This window comes from Heterodontus francisci, chromosome 1, assembly GCF_036365525.1.
Source record: "Heterodontus francisci isolate sHetFra1 chromosome 1, sHetFra1.hap1, whole genome shotgun sequence".
In the NCBI taxonomy this organism is placed as follows: Eukaryota; Metazoa; Chordata; class Chondrichthyes; order Heterodontiformes; family Heterodontidae; genus Heterodontus; species Heterodontus francisci.
Genome location: NC_090371.1, coordinates 106,806,301 through 106,822,802, shown reverse-complemented (window position 1 = coordinate 106,822,802; position 16,502 = coordinate 106,806,301). Strand labels below are relative to the sequence as shown.

The following is a 16,502-nucleotide window of genomic DNA, read 5'->3' as shown; positions in this document are numbered from 1 at the left end:
CTTATCTACTTTTACAACGTACATTATCTCTCCGCTCTCACGGTAATTTGAAGGAAATTAACTTAGTGAAAAAGTTATGGAAGCAAAAGAGTTCAATAGCGATGGAGTTAAATAATTATCAAGTGTTATTCCATACTCAAATGTATATCGATCTCCAACGAGAAGGTCTGTTTAACTGCGATACCGTAATTGTAGCCAATATTTCATTTTTCGTATTTTTGTAGTCTCATCTGTTACAGAATATACTGCAAAAACAAAAGCCTACACACGGAGGAGAGTGAATGGACTCTTGGCGTTACCGCTGGGAATAAAGTAATAGACAAATTTCCTTCTCACTGTCATCACGTTAGGTAACATACGCACAGAAAACGACCGAGCGACGTAAGGTAATGACCAACTCCGCCTGCATTATTGATCCGAGAATCAGATCTGCTCCAAGCAGAGTGGGGGGGGGGGGGGGGGGGGGGAAATCTACTTTGGCTGTCAGAAATAAGGAAAAGTGTCGCTCAAGGTAGAAGCAACGAAGATGGACAAGAATCAAGGTGCAGTCATGGTCCTAGCTGTTCCTGCTTTCACACATCAGCCTCAGCATCAGCATCAGCATGGAAAGGCACACTCCACAGACCTATTAGCGATCTGACGTATCCTGGACGGCAGTATATATTAATTCACTCAGTAACCATTCGTTGAGGGAAAAGCCAATGATTTATAGAACTAAGAAATGTGGCGACGTGTTCTATGTGTTTAGTACTTCATCTTCTCCTTCAAATAATGTAGCTTCGCCTGGAATTTGGAGCCCCAAGGATTGACACAACTTGTCCCGGCTCCTTTGCGCTCTCGGAATGGAAATGCTCAACAACAGCACCTTTTCAGACTTTGCTTTCAGCAAGGAAAATAATACGAACTTTTCAGAGGTGACGCTCACTTATCAGATTATAACTTCATTGTTTATAGGGACGATGATTCTTTGTTCCATCATTGGAAATACTTGTGTGATCGCCGCTATAGCACTGGAGCGCTCTCTCCAAAATGTAGCCAACTATTTGATAGGGTCACTGGCTGTCACAGACCTGATGGTCTCTGTGTTAGTGCTGCCTATGGCTGCTTTGTACCAAGTTCTGAACAAGTGGACCCTGGGACAGGTAACCTGTGATATTTTTATCTCTTTAGATGTCTTGTGCTGTACATCCTCTATCCTGCACCTTTGCGCCATTGCTTTAGATAGGTACTGGGCTATTACAGATCCAATAGACTATGTCAATAAGAGGACTCCCAGACGAGCTGCTGTTCTGATAAGCCTGACATGGCTGGTCGGCTTTTTAATTTCAATCCCACCTATGTTGGGCTGGAGAACACCCGAAGACAGAGCTGACCCCGATGCTTGTAAAATTAGCCAAGATCCCGGCTACACCATTTATTCCACCTTCGGAGCCTTTTATATCCCCCTGATATTGATGTTAGTCCTGTATGGGAGAATATTCAAAGCTGCTAGATTCCGCATTCGCAAGACCGTGAAGAAATCCGAGAAGCAAAAAGTAGCAGACACTTGCCTGACTGTTTCTCCGGCCGCCATGCAAAAAAAAAGCAACTGTGAGAACAGCAAGAACTGGAAGAGAAGCGTGGAGCCCAAACCCGCCTGTATCAACGGGGCAATCCGACCTGGAGAAGAAAGCTCAGCTTTAGAAGTCATCGAAGTGCACCAAATCTCCAAAAGCCACCTCCATCTGCCCAGCAACACCAACAGCCAATCGACATCCTGCTTTGAGGCTAGGAATGATAAAAACATTGAAGCGAAGAGAAAGGTGGCCCTTGCCCGAGAGAGGAAAACTGTGAAAACTTTAGGCATCATTATGGGCACCTTTATCTTCTGCTGGTTGCCATTTTTCATCGTAGCCCTTGTATTGCCATTCTGTGGACAACAATGTTATATGCCAATCTGGCTCTACGCTGTTATCAACTGGCAAGGCTACTCCAACTCACTTCTAAATCCCATCATATATGCTTATTTCAATAAGGATTTCCAAAGTGCTTTCAAGAAAATTATCAAATGCAAGTTCTGTAGACAGTGATTCAATCATTATTTTGACGACCAACATTCATTATAGCGATATATTTGGCCAGAAAAATTCATGAACTTTTAGCATGAAATCAATTTTAGTATTTATTTTAATATGCATTTGTGACACGAGTGCAACTGGATTCATCATATAACAGAGTGGCATTCTGTAGGCAGGTGACTACATTTGTGCTGGCAGCTTTTAACAACATTTTAAATTAGGAGAGAATCAGTTTCGATGTTAGATTACTTAACTATCGTTATGTCCCTGAATGTAATTGAAAAGTAACTGCGTTGTTCTGCAATGAAATAAAACAATTCTGGACATTGTAGATGACGCCCAGTGCGTGCCGGGATAAATTGCACCATTTACCGATGGAAACGAATAGTTGGCTTCACTCGGTGTTCTCTGTTTCATAACTCATATAGCAGTTCTATGCTGTGTGTTGAGGTTTTCTGCTTGTCTTTACTTTCGTGATTTTCAAAGTTGCAGATTTGGGCCTGTGATCGTTCGCAAATCAGTAAAGCTACTATAACTCTAGACAAAATAAAACTCGTCTGATAAAGAACATATGCCTGTTTGCATTTATTGAACTGGTCTACAGTTCAGGTACACTTAGAAAATGCTTCATACTAGTTAATCTATTGGCGCTAAACTGGCATTCAGATTGCTTTTTTCAGATCTTCATAGAATGTTAAACTTTCGTATGAAAAATAATTTGATTTAATTTACCTGGTATAAAAACTTCTGCACTCAGTAACTGGTAAATCGTAAAACCTTCAAATTTACTGCAGAATGCAATGAGAGTCAAAGCTGTTTAACAAAAGCCCAAAATAGAATGTGCAATAACTCTATGCTGAAAGGTTTGATTAAGTTATCCTATAACACATATACTATTAAACAAAATATGTGTTTATTTCAAATAATTTGTCTAACTCTGATTCAAAGAGCTAAAGTTCATTCCTTTATTAAAGATAAATGATGTTGCAGTATTGTGCATGGGTCAGCAACTCAACGGATTATACAGAAGACAAGCTCGTCATGCTGATGTGTAAAACAAACAAAAAACACTGCCAACTCCAGGTAATTTACATCTGGGAATAAGTTTTGCATGAACATTCTGTATTCGCTTCCTCACTATCTGCCCAGTCCCAATCACTGCACTTCAGTGTAAACGTTATTGCTACTAATCTCATTTGTCTCACCCCCGAGACCTCTATTTCATTATTTGGGACAGGGGGTAGGGGACAACTTGAAGATCGCTGCCTTCCTCTGCGGCTGCACAGTAAGTTATCGAGCGCACTGTCGAGAGAGGGTGGAGGGTGCTCTCTACTCCTGATGCCGGTGGCTTCAGCTGATCTTCAGCGTCTTTTGCGGGAGAGGCGCGATGGGCTTCTGCTACTTTTAGCAGCGGAGCTGAGATCGACCAACCCAACTGAGCGAGATCCAGGCTATTGTGCCATTGCTTCGTGACTTTACAAAGTTGCCCCCGTACCAAACTCTCCCAGCACAACCTTCGCGTTTTGGTTTAGTGCCTGTCATGCGAACCCACGCCTGTCAAATGTCGGAACCAAAGCAGCAGGGATTATGAAAGTTGCTGTTTCCTTTGGAGCCGTGTTTAAGAAATAGCACGCGAACCCTGCAAATCGAGTTCTGCCAATGGTCGTTTACATTAAGAGGAAAACTTGGTTAATGCAGAGGCATTGGCGAACCAGTGAATAGATTGGCATTGGATAACTGCATGGGGGAGGCACATAATGAGTTCTCTTTTCGAGAGAAGTATAGGGAAATCACCAAATCTAATAGAGGGGAATGAACATTGAAGAGGCCGTTCCATTGCTCGCAAGCGCGCTCTCTGCAACAAAATCTTTTGTTCTTCGTCTCCACAAGGATCGGGATTATACAGATAGAATGATTCGAGTGATAGGGCCAGTGGTTTGTACAAGTCTCTAAAACTTCAGCACCTAATATGCAAGAAGGCGAATTTTGCTTTGTTAATTTTGAAAAACTTCGGAGTTAACATAGTTTTGGAAATGGTAGGGTTTTGTTGCTTCCCGGAAAACATTGGCAAGAGTAATAAACATAACCTCGTCAGGTTATGGAACCTAAATAACAGGTGACTACTAAACAAAGTATGTTTTCTGCCCGGCATCGGGGGTGGGGGGGGGGGGGGGTTGGGGAAGATATCTTTGAACAAACTCTTTGGGAGGACCCCAAAACCAAGAGTACTAACCCCAAATGATGTTTCTGCAAACGAGGTTTCCAGACATACTGAAGCGCTCTTCATATTTCAGTTGGTGTTTGGATTTCAAGAGCAGCAATTTCAAAGTCTATAGACAAACACAAATGCGTTTGTCTAGAATAATAATGTTCAATAAAATAACAATAATAATACTTTATACTTTGTAGCTTAGTATATACTCTGTTTAAAAATCATGAAATTCTTCAATAGTCCTGCAGGAATTGGAACATTTGTGCGCCTGTCTGTTGAGTACAATCTGGCCCCATTGCAGGCTGCACCATGATAACCAGCCTACAGCCTGGATTTCAAATAAGCAATCCAGTGTTTGTATTTTGGTTCTGACAATTGGTTAACCTATCCAACTAGATATTAGATTTATATACCTGTTAGTGGGTTGAAGTGCTATGAAGAGCGGTAATTTTTAAGTGGAGGCTGAACCCGGTATCATTGTTCACACTAAAGTACTGATGCAGAAAACTGAAGTAGCTGTCTTTTAAACCATGATTGTCACAAACTCTGGGGAATACGTTTAATCCATAAAGGAGAAAGTGTAAGTTAAATCTATGATTAGACCTTTGCGAGAAGTATATCTTGAGATCCATGGAAGCATTTACAACACAGATGGGGGCAAGTTGGCCCAACCTGCCTGTGGTGGCTCTTTGATGGAATAATACAAATGAAAACTACTGCTCTTCTCTTTCCCATAGCTGTGCATCAAATACTGTATATTTCTCTTACAATAGGCAATGTTTTCTGCCTCAATTATTTCCTAAAGCAAAGCATTCCACCCTCTAACAATCCTCTATGTAAAGAAAATTCTCCTAACCCACCCTTGACCCTCTGTTCTTGCAAACTTCAAGACCATCTCCAACCTCCCTTTCCTCTCCAAAGTGCTTTAACATGTTGTCATCTCCCAACTCCGTGCCCATCCTTCCCTTCAATTTCATGTTTGAATCCCTCCAATTAGATTTCTGACCCAGCACAGTACTAAAAAGGCTGCTATCAAACTCCCAAATTACATCCTGTGTGATGTGACCATGGTGAACTATCCCTCCTCAACCTATCTACTGCCTTCAACATGGTTGACCACACACTCCTCTTCCAACCTCTCTCTTATGTCATTGACCTTTGCGGGACAGCCCTAGCTCAGTTCAATTCTTATCTATCTAATCATAGCCAGAGAAACACTTGCAATCGCTTCTCTGTTCACTCCCCCACCATTACATCTGTAGTCCCCCAAGGATGAATCCTTGGCCCCTCCTATTTCTCATCTACATGCTGGACCTCAGCAATATCATCCAAAATCATGCCTTGCTCCACATGTGCATTGTTGACATTCAGCTGTATTTCACCACTATCTCACTCGACCACTACACTGTCTTCTAAGTTGTCAGGCTGCTTGTCTGACATACGTTACTGGCTGAGCAGAAATTTCCTACAACTAAACATCGGGAAGACTGAAGCCATTGTCTTCGGTCCCCACTATAAACCCTGATTTCTCAACATCGACTCCATCCCTCTTCCTGGCAATTGTATGGGGCTGAACCACACCATTCACAAACTTTGGGTCGTATTTGACACTGAGATAAGCTTCTGACTACATATGCGCTTCATCACCAAGACTACCTACTTCCACCTCAGTAACATCGGCTGGCCTCACCCCTACCTGTTTCCGTAACCTCCTGCAGCCCTACAAGCCTTTCAGATTTCAGTGCTCCTCCAATTCTGGCCTCTTGTGCATCCCCAATCTTAATCTTTCCACCATTGGTGGCTGTACATTCATCTGGTAGTCCCTAAGCTCTGGAATTCCCTCCTAAACCTTTCCACCCCTCTATCTTACTCTCCTCCATTAAGACACTTCTTAAAACCTACCTCTTTGACCAAGCTTTTGGGCATTTACTATGATATCTCCTTATGTTGCTCAGTGTCAAATTTTGTTTGATAACACTCTTGTGAAGCACAAAGGGATGTTTTACTATGTTGAAGGCGCTGTATAAATACAAGCTTTTCTTGTTGAAACCTCTCTCCTTATACTTAATGTGCAATTTTAAGTCAATGACCTCCTTGTCACTGATTGTCCAACCAGAGGAAATAGCCTTTCCCTTTTCATCTGATGAAAATTCTTCATTTGGACTTTCAGAGAATTATTTATTTGAACTTCTAGAACTCTCTGTCCACATGTGTCCTTTAGCAGTTCTCCAATTATCTCGGTAGAGTGGAAAGAGAAACAAAAGTACATAGAGTCCGGTGCACATATAGGGCTGGATTTTGTGCTGGAGGCGGGGCTTCCAGTGCCAGGCCGAAAAGGCAGGGGGAACCCTGCCTCTGCCCTTTCCCCCCCACACCCCCCACCCCCTCACCGAAGAGATCTTTACTCGGCAAAGTTTTAGGAGGTGGGGTACCCGTCCCTTTACAGACTTTAAAGGGATGGGGATCCTGCTTCCAAAAGCTGCTGGCCAATAACAGAGTCGGCACCTCAGCAATATCGGCAGTGCCACTGGGAGTGGTGGCTGCCGCTGGTACTGCAGAGGCATCGGACCCAGGCCCAGAGCTGGAACCCCGGAGAAGAGGTGAGCAGGGCCCCCAGGTCCAGTTTGGAAGCCCCCGGCAAGGAGGGGTAGGGGGTGGTCTTGCGGTCCAGGGGGAGGAGGGGTCCTGGGGGTTAATTGGTTCCCAGTGGGGATCCTCCGTGGGCCATGAATGAGGGACCTCCCCAAGGCCCACAGGGATGATGCCTCATTTTACAAGACATCCTCCCAGCATGGTAGAGGTTCCACACCACTGGTAAGATCCCAGTGGTGGTGGCAAGAGGCCCTTAACTGGCCCTTAATAAGCCACGAAAGGGCCTCAATTTGCCTCCGAGAGAGAAGGGCATAGTTGACCTATCCCACTCCCAGGAAGATTGCTGGGCCATGGGGAGTCAATGGGCCCTCTGTCCTGCCACCACTCATTGTGATTCTCCGTGTCCCCCCACCCCGCCTCCGATCCTGCCTCGGTGGGGAGGCGCCCATAAAATCCCGACCATAGTCCTGCATTAGTATTTACTGTCTGCAAGGAAAGCTCGAAAAATATACAAATAAAAATAAAAAAAAACTGTTGGAAAACTGTAACAAAAAAAGAGCTGGAAACTCTCAACAGATCAGTCAGATCTTGTGGAGCAAACAGAATTCAGTTGTAGAGTCATAGAGTTATACAGCACAGAAACAGGTCCTTCGGCCCATCAGGTCCATGCCGGACATCAAGCACCTATCCTAATCCCATTTTCCAGCACTTGGCCCATAGCCTTGTATGCTATGGCATTTCAAGTGCTCAAATACTTCTTAAATGTTGTGAGGGTTCCTGCTTCTACCAGCCCTTCAGGCAGTGCATTCCAGATTCCAACCACCCTCTGGGTGAAATTTTTTTCCCTCAAATCCCCTCTAAACCTCCTGCCCCTTACCTTAAATCTATGCCCCCTGGTTATTGATACCTCCACTAAGGGAAAAGGTTTCTTCCTATCTACGCTCCTCATAATGTTGTATACCTGAATCATGTCCCACCTCAGCCTTCTCTGATCTAAGGAGAACAACCTTAGCCTATCCAGTCTCTCTTCATAGCTGAAGTGCTCCAGCCCAGGCAACATCCTGGTGAATCTCCTCTTCACCCTCTCCAGTGCAATCACATCCTTCCTATAGTCTGGTGACCAGAACTGTACACAGTACTCCAGCTGTGGCCTAACTAGTGTTTTATACAGCTCCATCATAACCTCCCTGCTCTGAAATTCTATGCCGCAGTTAATAAAGGCAAGTATGCCATATGTCTTCCTAACCACCTTATCTACCAGTGCTGCTGCCTTCAGTGATCTTTGGACAAGTTAATCACGATCCCTCTGACCCTCTGTACTTCCTAGGGTCCTCCCATCCATTGTATATTTCCTAGCCTTGTTAGTCCTCCCAAAAATGCATCACCTCACACTTCTTCCATCAGAACCAAAAAATGACAAATGAGCAAGCATTTAAATAGGATCAGACAAAAGAGAAGCAAAAGGAGGGGAAAAGCACAATGAAGTATAAATACAAAAGCAACATTCTGCAGATGCTGGAAATCTAAAATAAAAACGGGAAGTGCTCAGCAGGTCTGGCAACATCTGTGGAAAATCCATCAGAACTGAGAAACGTTAGGAATGTAATAGGTTTTGAGCAAGTGAAAGGTGGGGGGGAGAGTGGGAAAGAAGGGGGAGTGGGGGAGGCAGAGAGTGGGAAGAAGAACAAAAGGGAAGGTCTGTGATAGGGTGAAGGGTAGGAGAGATTAAAAGACAAAAGATTGCATGGTGCAAGGCCAAAGGGAGTGGCAATGGGACAGTCAAGAAACAAAAGATGTGTCTAGAGGCTGTATGAATGGCAGGATAGCAGCCGGCCGAACAGAAAGTAAAGGAATTAAGGGAGAAACAAGAGAAAAAAGCCATACCAACAACCATAACAACAACTTATTGTATAACCTTTAATGTAATAAAATGTCCCAAGGCACTTCACAGCAGCATTATAAAACAAAGTACGACACTGAGTCACAAAAGGGGCTATTAGGTCACATGACCTAAAGCTTGGTGAAAGAGGTAGGTTTTAAGGAGTGACTTAAAAGAGGAGAGTGAGGTCGAGAGGTAGAAAGGTGTAAGGTGGGTATTCCAGAGCTTGGGGCTTAGGCAACTGAAGGCGCAGCAACAAATGGTGGTGTAATTAAAATCAGGGATGCATAAGAGACCAGAATTAGAGGAGTGCAGATATCTTGGAGGGTTGTGCTGCTGGTGGAGATTACAGAGATAGAGAGGGATGAGGCCATGGAGGAATTTGAAAACGAAGATGAGAATTTTAAAAGCAAGATGTTGCTTGACCAGGAGCCAATATAGGTCAGCGAGCACAGGGGTGATGGGGAACCAGACTTAGTGCAAGTTAAGACATACACAGTAGAGTTTTGGACGACCTCAAGTTTACAGAGAGTAGAATGTGGGAGACCAGCCAGGAGTGCATTGGCATAGTCAAGTCTAGAGGTAACGAAGACTTGAATGAGGATTTCAACAGCAGATGAGCTGAGACAGCAGTGAAGTTGGATGATGTTATGGAGGTGGGAATAGGTGATCTTAGTGATGGCAAAATATGAGGCCAGAAGCTCATCTTGGGGTCAAATGTGACACTGAGGTTGCAAACAGACTGGCTTAATCTCACACTGTTGCAAGCAAGAGGGATGGAGTTGGTAGCTCGGGAACAGAATTGGGAGCAGGGACTGAAAACAATGGCTTTAGTCTTATTGTTTAATTGGAGGAAAGTTCTGCTTAGCCAGTACCGGTTGTTGGATAAGCAATTTGACAATTTAGCAACAGTGGAGGAGTCGAGTGAAGTGGGAGTGAGGTAGAGCTGAGTGTCATCAGCACACATGTTAAAACTAACAGTGTTTTCAGATGATGTCGCCAAGGGGCAGCATATCGGTGAGAAATATGAGAGGGTTAAGGATAGATCCTTGGGAGACACCAGAGGTAACAGTGCAGGAGCAGGAAGAAAAGCCATTGCAAGTGATTCTCTGGTTACAATTAGATAGATAAGAATGGAACTAGGTGAGAGCAGTCCCAGCCAGCTGGATGACAGTGGAGAGGCATTGGAGGAGGATGGTAGGTTAAAGGCTGCACAACAGGTCGAGAAGGACTAGGAGGGGAAACTTAACCTTTGTCACAGTCACATAGGATACCGTTTGTGACTTTGATAAGAGCTATTTTCGTACTGTGGCAGGGACGGAAACCTGATTGGAGGGATTCAAACATGGAGTTCTGGGAAAGATGGGAATGGATTTAGGAGGCGACAACACATTCAAGGACTTTGGAGAGGAATGGGAGGTTGGAGATGGGATGGTAGTTTGCAAGGATGGTGGGGTTAAGGGTTGGTTTTTTGAGGAGACGGGTGATGATGGTAGTTTTAAAGGAGAAATGGACAACACCTGAAGAGAGGGAAGCATTTGCAATGTTGGCTAACATGGGGACCAGGAGGGAATGTTGGGTGATCAGCAGTTTAGTAGGAATAGGATTGAGGAACAGGAGGTGGATCTCATGGACAAGATGAGCTCAGTGAGGGCATGAGGGGAGATAAACAAACTAGAGAAAGTTGTGAGTTCAAGGATAGGGCAGGGGGGATCCTGAGAGGAAGTTTGGGCAGGTGAGCTAGAGGAAGGGAGGGATGCAGCAGAGGCAGCTAATCGGATGGCCTCGATCTTAGTGACAAAGAAGTCCATCAGCTCCTCGCACCTATTGTTGGAGGTGAGGGTGGAGGGAACAGGGGAGAGGGGTTTAAGAAGACAGTTTGCAGTAAAGAAAAGAGCAGGGGTTTATCTATGCATTCTAGGATAATCCTGAGCTGTTTTAGCAGACGACAGCAGGAACCAATAGTGTTTTAAATGGTCCAGCCAGATCTGGCGGTGGATGGCTAAACCAGTTGTCTGCCGTATCCTCTCAAGTCTGCGACTCTTAGACTTAAGGGAGGGGAGATGAGGGCCGTACTGGGGGGAATGGCCAAGGTGAAAGAGACTGATCTTTTTATTGGTGACCAAGGCATCAAAGATGGAGGAGAGTGTGCGGTTGAGCAAATCAATAGCTGCAGAAATGTTGTGGTGAGCAGAGAGCCAAAAACCAGACAGTTGAGATTTTAAAAGTGCAGTTGTAAGTGAATAGAGGGAGAGTTTTTTCTGGGGAAGGATATAGAATGAATTAGGGTTGCAATGTTAAAGGGGAATGTGGGCAGAGAATGATACAAGAAAGTGATAAAGATGGCCTTCTCTGTAATTGATACAATGGGACTAGCAAGACTACATGAGATGACAAGTTCTGGATGGTGGGACGTGGGGGGAGTGGGAGGCTGTGACTATGGGTTGGGGAGTTTACATGCAGGGAGAGATTTAGGAAGGATAAGAGGGCAGTGAATTCAGAGGAGGGAGACAACATGATAAATTGAGATGGAGATTGAAATCACCAAGGATGAAAAGTCGTTCAGTGCAGAGGCTGAGGGAGGAAAGCAGTGAAGATATCCTGGTGATAACATTTTTATTGAGTTTAGGAGGGCGGCAGAGAATGATGATTTTAAATGAGAGGTGAGAGGGGTCGAACCAGGTGAGATGTTCGAAGGAGGAGAAAGTGCCAGAGGAGTAGGGGGTCAGGCCAAGGTGTGATCTGGTGATAAGCGCCACACCCCCACTGCGAGGTCTTGGTAGGTAAAGTGGTGGAAGATGTAGTCAGGCGAGGAAGCTTCATTAAGTGGCAAGGTGGCATCACCCCTCAACCAGGTTTCCATCAAGGCCATGATGTCGATGCAATCATTCACAGTAAGCTGATGGATGGCAAGGGCCTTGTTCATAAGTGAACTGACATTCTGGAGGGAAATGGTGAGAGCTGATCTGCTGGTAGAGTCCACGGGGTCAGCAATGGGAGGGTGAGTTGGACAGGTTGGTGACTGGCAAGAGTAGTCCCCAGTGAGAGCACCGGGTGGGATGGTTGATGAGAGATGGAAGGGGCAATTGGGGTTGCTGCTTGTAATGAGCCAGCACTAAGTGCATCGATGAGTCCATAGGAGGATGTCAATAGAGGCACAGAGGGAAGCTGTAGGCTTATCTAAGAGGGGATCAAACCTGGAATGATGGCAAGAGAGCAGGAAGGTCGAGGAGTACTGAAGGGTTGGGGTAGGGAAGTGGAAGGGCACAGTACCTGAGAGGGGAGAAGTGAAAGGAGGAATGACAATAGAACAGGAGGAGTATGGAAGGGGTAAAGAGAGAAGTTAAAGAGAAAGAGCAAAAGCGGCAATAGAGTGATGGGCTCGTTTCTGGAACAGCAAGCAAAATGTGCATGGGAATTGACTCAGGGAGAGTTCAAGTTACATAGGTCTAGTTACATAAAAACTAGGGTCCATAAAATCATGATCGTATACAGGAAATAGGAAATAGATGGAGATAATAGGAAGGAGTCCAGAGTTGAAGTCAGAGGTACCATGGCGGAGTAATGAAGACTTAGGTAAGGTGGAATCAGCATGGAGCATTAACAGGCTGTTGTCCCAGTTTGGAGACAAGTTTAGTGAGTGAAGTCCAGAAGCTGCTTGAGGGTAGAGTACTGGAGGATGCACTGATGGAAGTATTTTCATAGGAATAAAGATCCAGGAGGTGTACAGAGTCAGTTGCAGGATAAAAAGATAATGGCAAAGTTGGAGGACACTATAAAATCCAGAAAGAGCAGAGGTTTGTTCTTTAGCCCAGGTGGGTGATATTTTGGCCAGGATTAGACAGAAACTGAAAAACTAGTATAACCAATGGTGAGTCACAGGCTCAGCAGGAGACTGAGGTCTCTCAATCACAGCAATGGTGGGGGAAGGGCTGTAAAATTATCAATGTTACTTTAAATATCGCAAAAGAGCAGCAAATCAGAGACAGAAGTTGGGTCTTACAATATAATCAGTGTAGTCCAGTGTAGAAATGTTATCTTGATGTCTATTGAAGCCAGGAATTGGAAGCCAGATTTGAGAGAAAATCCACATCCAGGTCTTATCCAAAACTTTAGGAGAGCTCACAAGATAAAGTCAGGGGATGGGGTTTGAACCATAAGAAGAGGCCGTTTAAACTAACAGTTAACTTGAAGTTTGGGCTAAAATGCTGTTAAAATCAGGGGAACTTAAACAGCAGCAGAGACGATTTAGGGCGAGAAAGAGCAACAGATGGCAGCAGATGGCTACAAATAGACGTGCACAATGAGGAACTCCCTGGACAGCCAACTGCCAGGAGTCATCTTGAATCAATAAATCCAGCAAAAAAGCATGAAACAAAATGGGGTCAGAAGTTGTAATCTAAAATTGTTGAACTCAATGTTGAGTCCAGAAGGCTAGAAAGTGCCCAGCCGAAAGGTGAGATGCTGTTGCTCAAGCTTGTGTTGAGCTTTTTTGGAATTCTGTAGCAGGCCAAGGACACAGAGGTCAGAATGGGAGCAAGTCTGTAAGCACTCTATTCATTCTCCCAGTTTTTCTGCTTCTGTAGCATCTGTTTGGATGATGCAACTTTCCATACTAGCGCTTCTGATATGTCTTCTTTTTAACTCAACCAAGGATACCCCCCCACCCCTCACACCATAGTTGGCAGGGCCCTCAAATGTGTCTGTTCTATTTCACACACTTCTGCTCTCACCCCTTCCCCTCCCTCCTAGGACCATGATAGGGTTCCCCTTATCCTCACCTTCCACCCTATAAACCTTTGTATTCAACGTATCATCCTCTTCCATTTCTGCCACCTCCAGTTGATGCCACCACCAAACACATCTTCCCCTCCCCCTTTAAGCCTTCAAAAGGGACTGTTCCCTCCGTGAGACCCTGATCCACTCCTCAGTCACCCACACCATCTCAAATCAGTCTGCAAGCATGACGCTGAGCTTCCAGTTGCCTGTCATTCTAATATTCTACCTTGCTCCCAATATGACCTTTCTGTCCTTGGCCTGCTGCAGTGTTCCAATGAAGCTCAATGCAAACTCAAGAAACAGCACCTATCTTTTGACTGGACACTTTATAGCCTTCTGGACACAACACTGAGATCAAGAATTTTAGATCATAACCTCTGTCCCAGTTTTGTTGTGTGTGCTTTTTGCTTTTTCTATTTTTCTCTTGCTCCTTTCATTGTTACTTTATTTTGTGTTCGGCTGGCTGCTATCCTGCCATTCACACCTCCTCTAGATGCATCTTTTGTTTCTTTACTTGTCCCATTACCACTCCCTTTGGCTTTGTACCACAAAACCTTTTGTCATTTAATCTCTCCTGCCCTCCATCCTATCAGAGACCTTCCCTTTTGTTCTTCTTCCCACTCTCCCTCCTTTCACTTGCTCAAAACCTATTACATTTCTAACATTTCCCAGTTCTGATGAAAGGTCACAGACCTGAAACGTTAAATCTGTTTCTCTCTCCACAGATGCTGCCAGACCTGCTGAGTATTTATAGTATTTTCTGTTTTTATTACAAAGAAAAATTGGTGGAAAGACTTGCGGGGATTGAGGGAAGGGGCAGTGGGTGAGGGGGGATTTTCCCAGGCCAGTGGAGGTGGCGTCGGGGGTGAATGGGGCGAGAGGTTTCAAGAGTGACATTGGGTCAGGATCCCAATGTGATCCCACCCTCTGCTGGCTTTCCCCAGGGCGGCATTGAAGAAGAACGGAGAACCCCATGTGTTCAGCGGTAAGTAACTTAGAAATTGTTGAGGTTGTTGAAGAGCCACTTAAGAAGTCAAAAAGCACTGAGTCCTGGATTTCCCAGCCATGTGAATAGATGGGGTAGTGAGAGGTGCATCAGGTTTAAAATGGAAATAGGAGAATCTGGTGGAACAGGGCAAGATTCAATGCCCCAAAGAGAAGACAAAGAGGCTGACATTGAGGGTGCAGACTCCCCCACCAAGACTGTGTTCTGACAAAAGGCTTACTGTCATGCAGGCCCCCACCTGCCAAGAATGAGGCACACATTATTTCGCCTTATGAACATTAAAACTTAAAATTGCTGCTGGGAAGAAAAGAGGGCCTATCACGAGGAATTGCCAAGCCCCTTGCCGGAAAGAACTTCTTTGCATACTAGCAGACAGTGTTGGAACAAAGGACCCAGTTCCTGCTTCCCCAATACACAGAAGACCTGGTCGGATCAGTTTAGTCAGATGGCTAACTGGCGGTTGGAGTTTTTTTAATTTGAACTTCCACAGAGTTTTAAAACTCAGAAAGCTGTTTGCACCTGGGCTGAAAAGACCTCTCTCCTGTCTGCTCCCATCTCTTTCTCACGGAACTGAAGACCCCTTGAAGACACATGAACCCCAAGAGAGAAGATTCTCCTACAGTGAACAAGGTTTAAGAAGAATACTGGGCCCCAACGAAAAGCAAGACTACCTACAAAAGGAGTATAGTGAGCTCGAAGCATAGTAACAAGAAACTCTTCTGATATTTCCCCAAACCTCTCAACTTTATTTTTTTCTTCTGCTCTTTTCTGTCTCTGTTTGCATGTGCGTATTGCCTAAGCATGCTAGCATGGGGCGTGGCGTGTATCCGTAGGCACGAACCGAATTAGAGTTTAAGTTTAAGTTTTAATAAATTTCATTTTTCTTCTTTAAACCTAAGAAAGCCTGTTTATGCTCATTTCTTTGCCTTATAATTGTAAAGTGGTGAACAAGGATTCACCAAGGGGGAGCTCAAAACGCAGTGTGTTTAAAACATAAACCCTATTACAATAAGACCAGGTAAAGGCTGAAAGAAACCCCTAGACACCTTTCTCACCTGGTCGAAACATTTACAAATATGCAATCCGGATGCAAATACATTCTTGCCAATAACCTACTACAAACTGTGTAAGACTTTACAAAGTCATATCATTTCCTTGTAAATGGCCAGGAATGGCATCAATTTTGATGAAGAGTCATAACTGAAATGTCAACCTAGCTTTCTGTTTCAGATGTTGATCAACTTGATGTGTATTTGCAGCATTTTCTCCCTTTATTTAAATTGCAGATTGTCTTGTTACATGTGATTCTGATTATATACGGTATATCCTAACTAATTGTATAAAATTCAATCCACTATTTAAAAAATTCTTCCAGGATCTGTAGATATGTTTCTCAAACTTTGGCCAACACTGCCTAAAAATAAGATGATTTCTGTCTCAGACAAACTAATAGTTTTTGTGTTAAGTATGGTATCAACAGATAAAAACATGGAATGTAGCTTTTCTGGAAAACACCTAATGTTTCTGAAGAAGGCAATGCAATCAGTTGGCGTCTGGAAAGAGAAATGTGGAATCCGCAAACTTGAGTTATGCTGCAAGCTCCCACATAATTCCTATCCAGAGACAAGAGAGTTGTCTGCATGCATGGTTGCAGTGATAAACCAAGCTCCACTCACCTGCAACCAAAAGCTGATTTAAGTTTGATATTGGAGTGATACTGACAGGTTGCTCTCTGCTTACATTATATAGAAAGCTTAAGTAGTGAGCAAATAGCCAATTGCTTGTTTTAATTGCATTGCACAGTATTCTGCATCCCTAACTTTGACATGGCCCCTATATTAAGCTCTGAAAACGTAAGACAGCATCTCATCCTCAATAGTTCTGTTGCAGGAACTGATAAGGAAAAGATCTGATGCTATGTATCCAATTGTGCCAAGTGTCGAAGATGGTAACACATACCATAATCATAAGATAGCC

General features: G+C 44.2%; 1 protein-coding gene across 1 annotated transcript; it reads left to right on the top strand.

The window, feature by feature from the left end:
* The first annotated feature begins 842 nt into the window (after window positions 1-842).
* Window positions 843-2,069, top strand: htr1aa (5-hydroxytryptamine (serotonin) receptor 1A a). The gene has a single exon (XM_068055268.1). The coding sequence runs from the start codon at window positions 843-845 to the stop codon at window positions 2,067-2,069; it is 1,227 nt and encodes a 408-aa protein (XP_067911369.1).
* The last annotated feature ends 14,433 nt before the right edge of the window (window positions 2,070-16,502 follow it).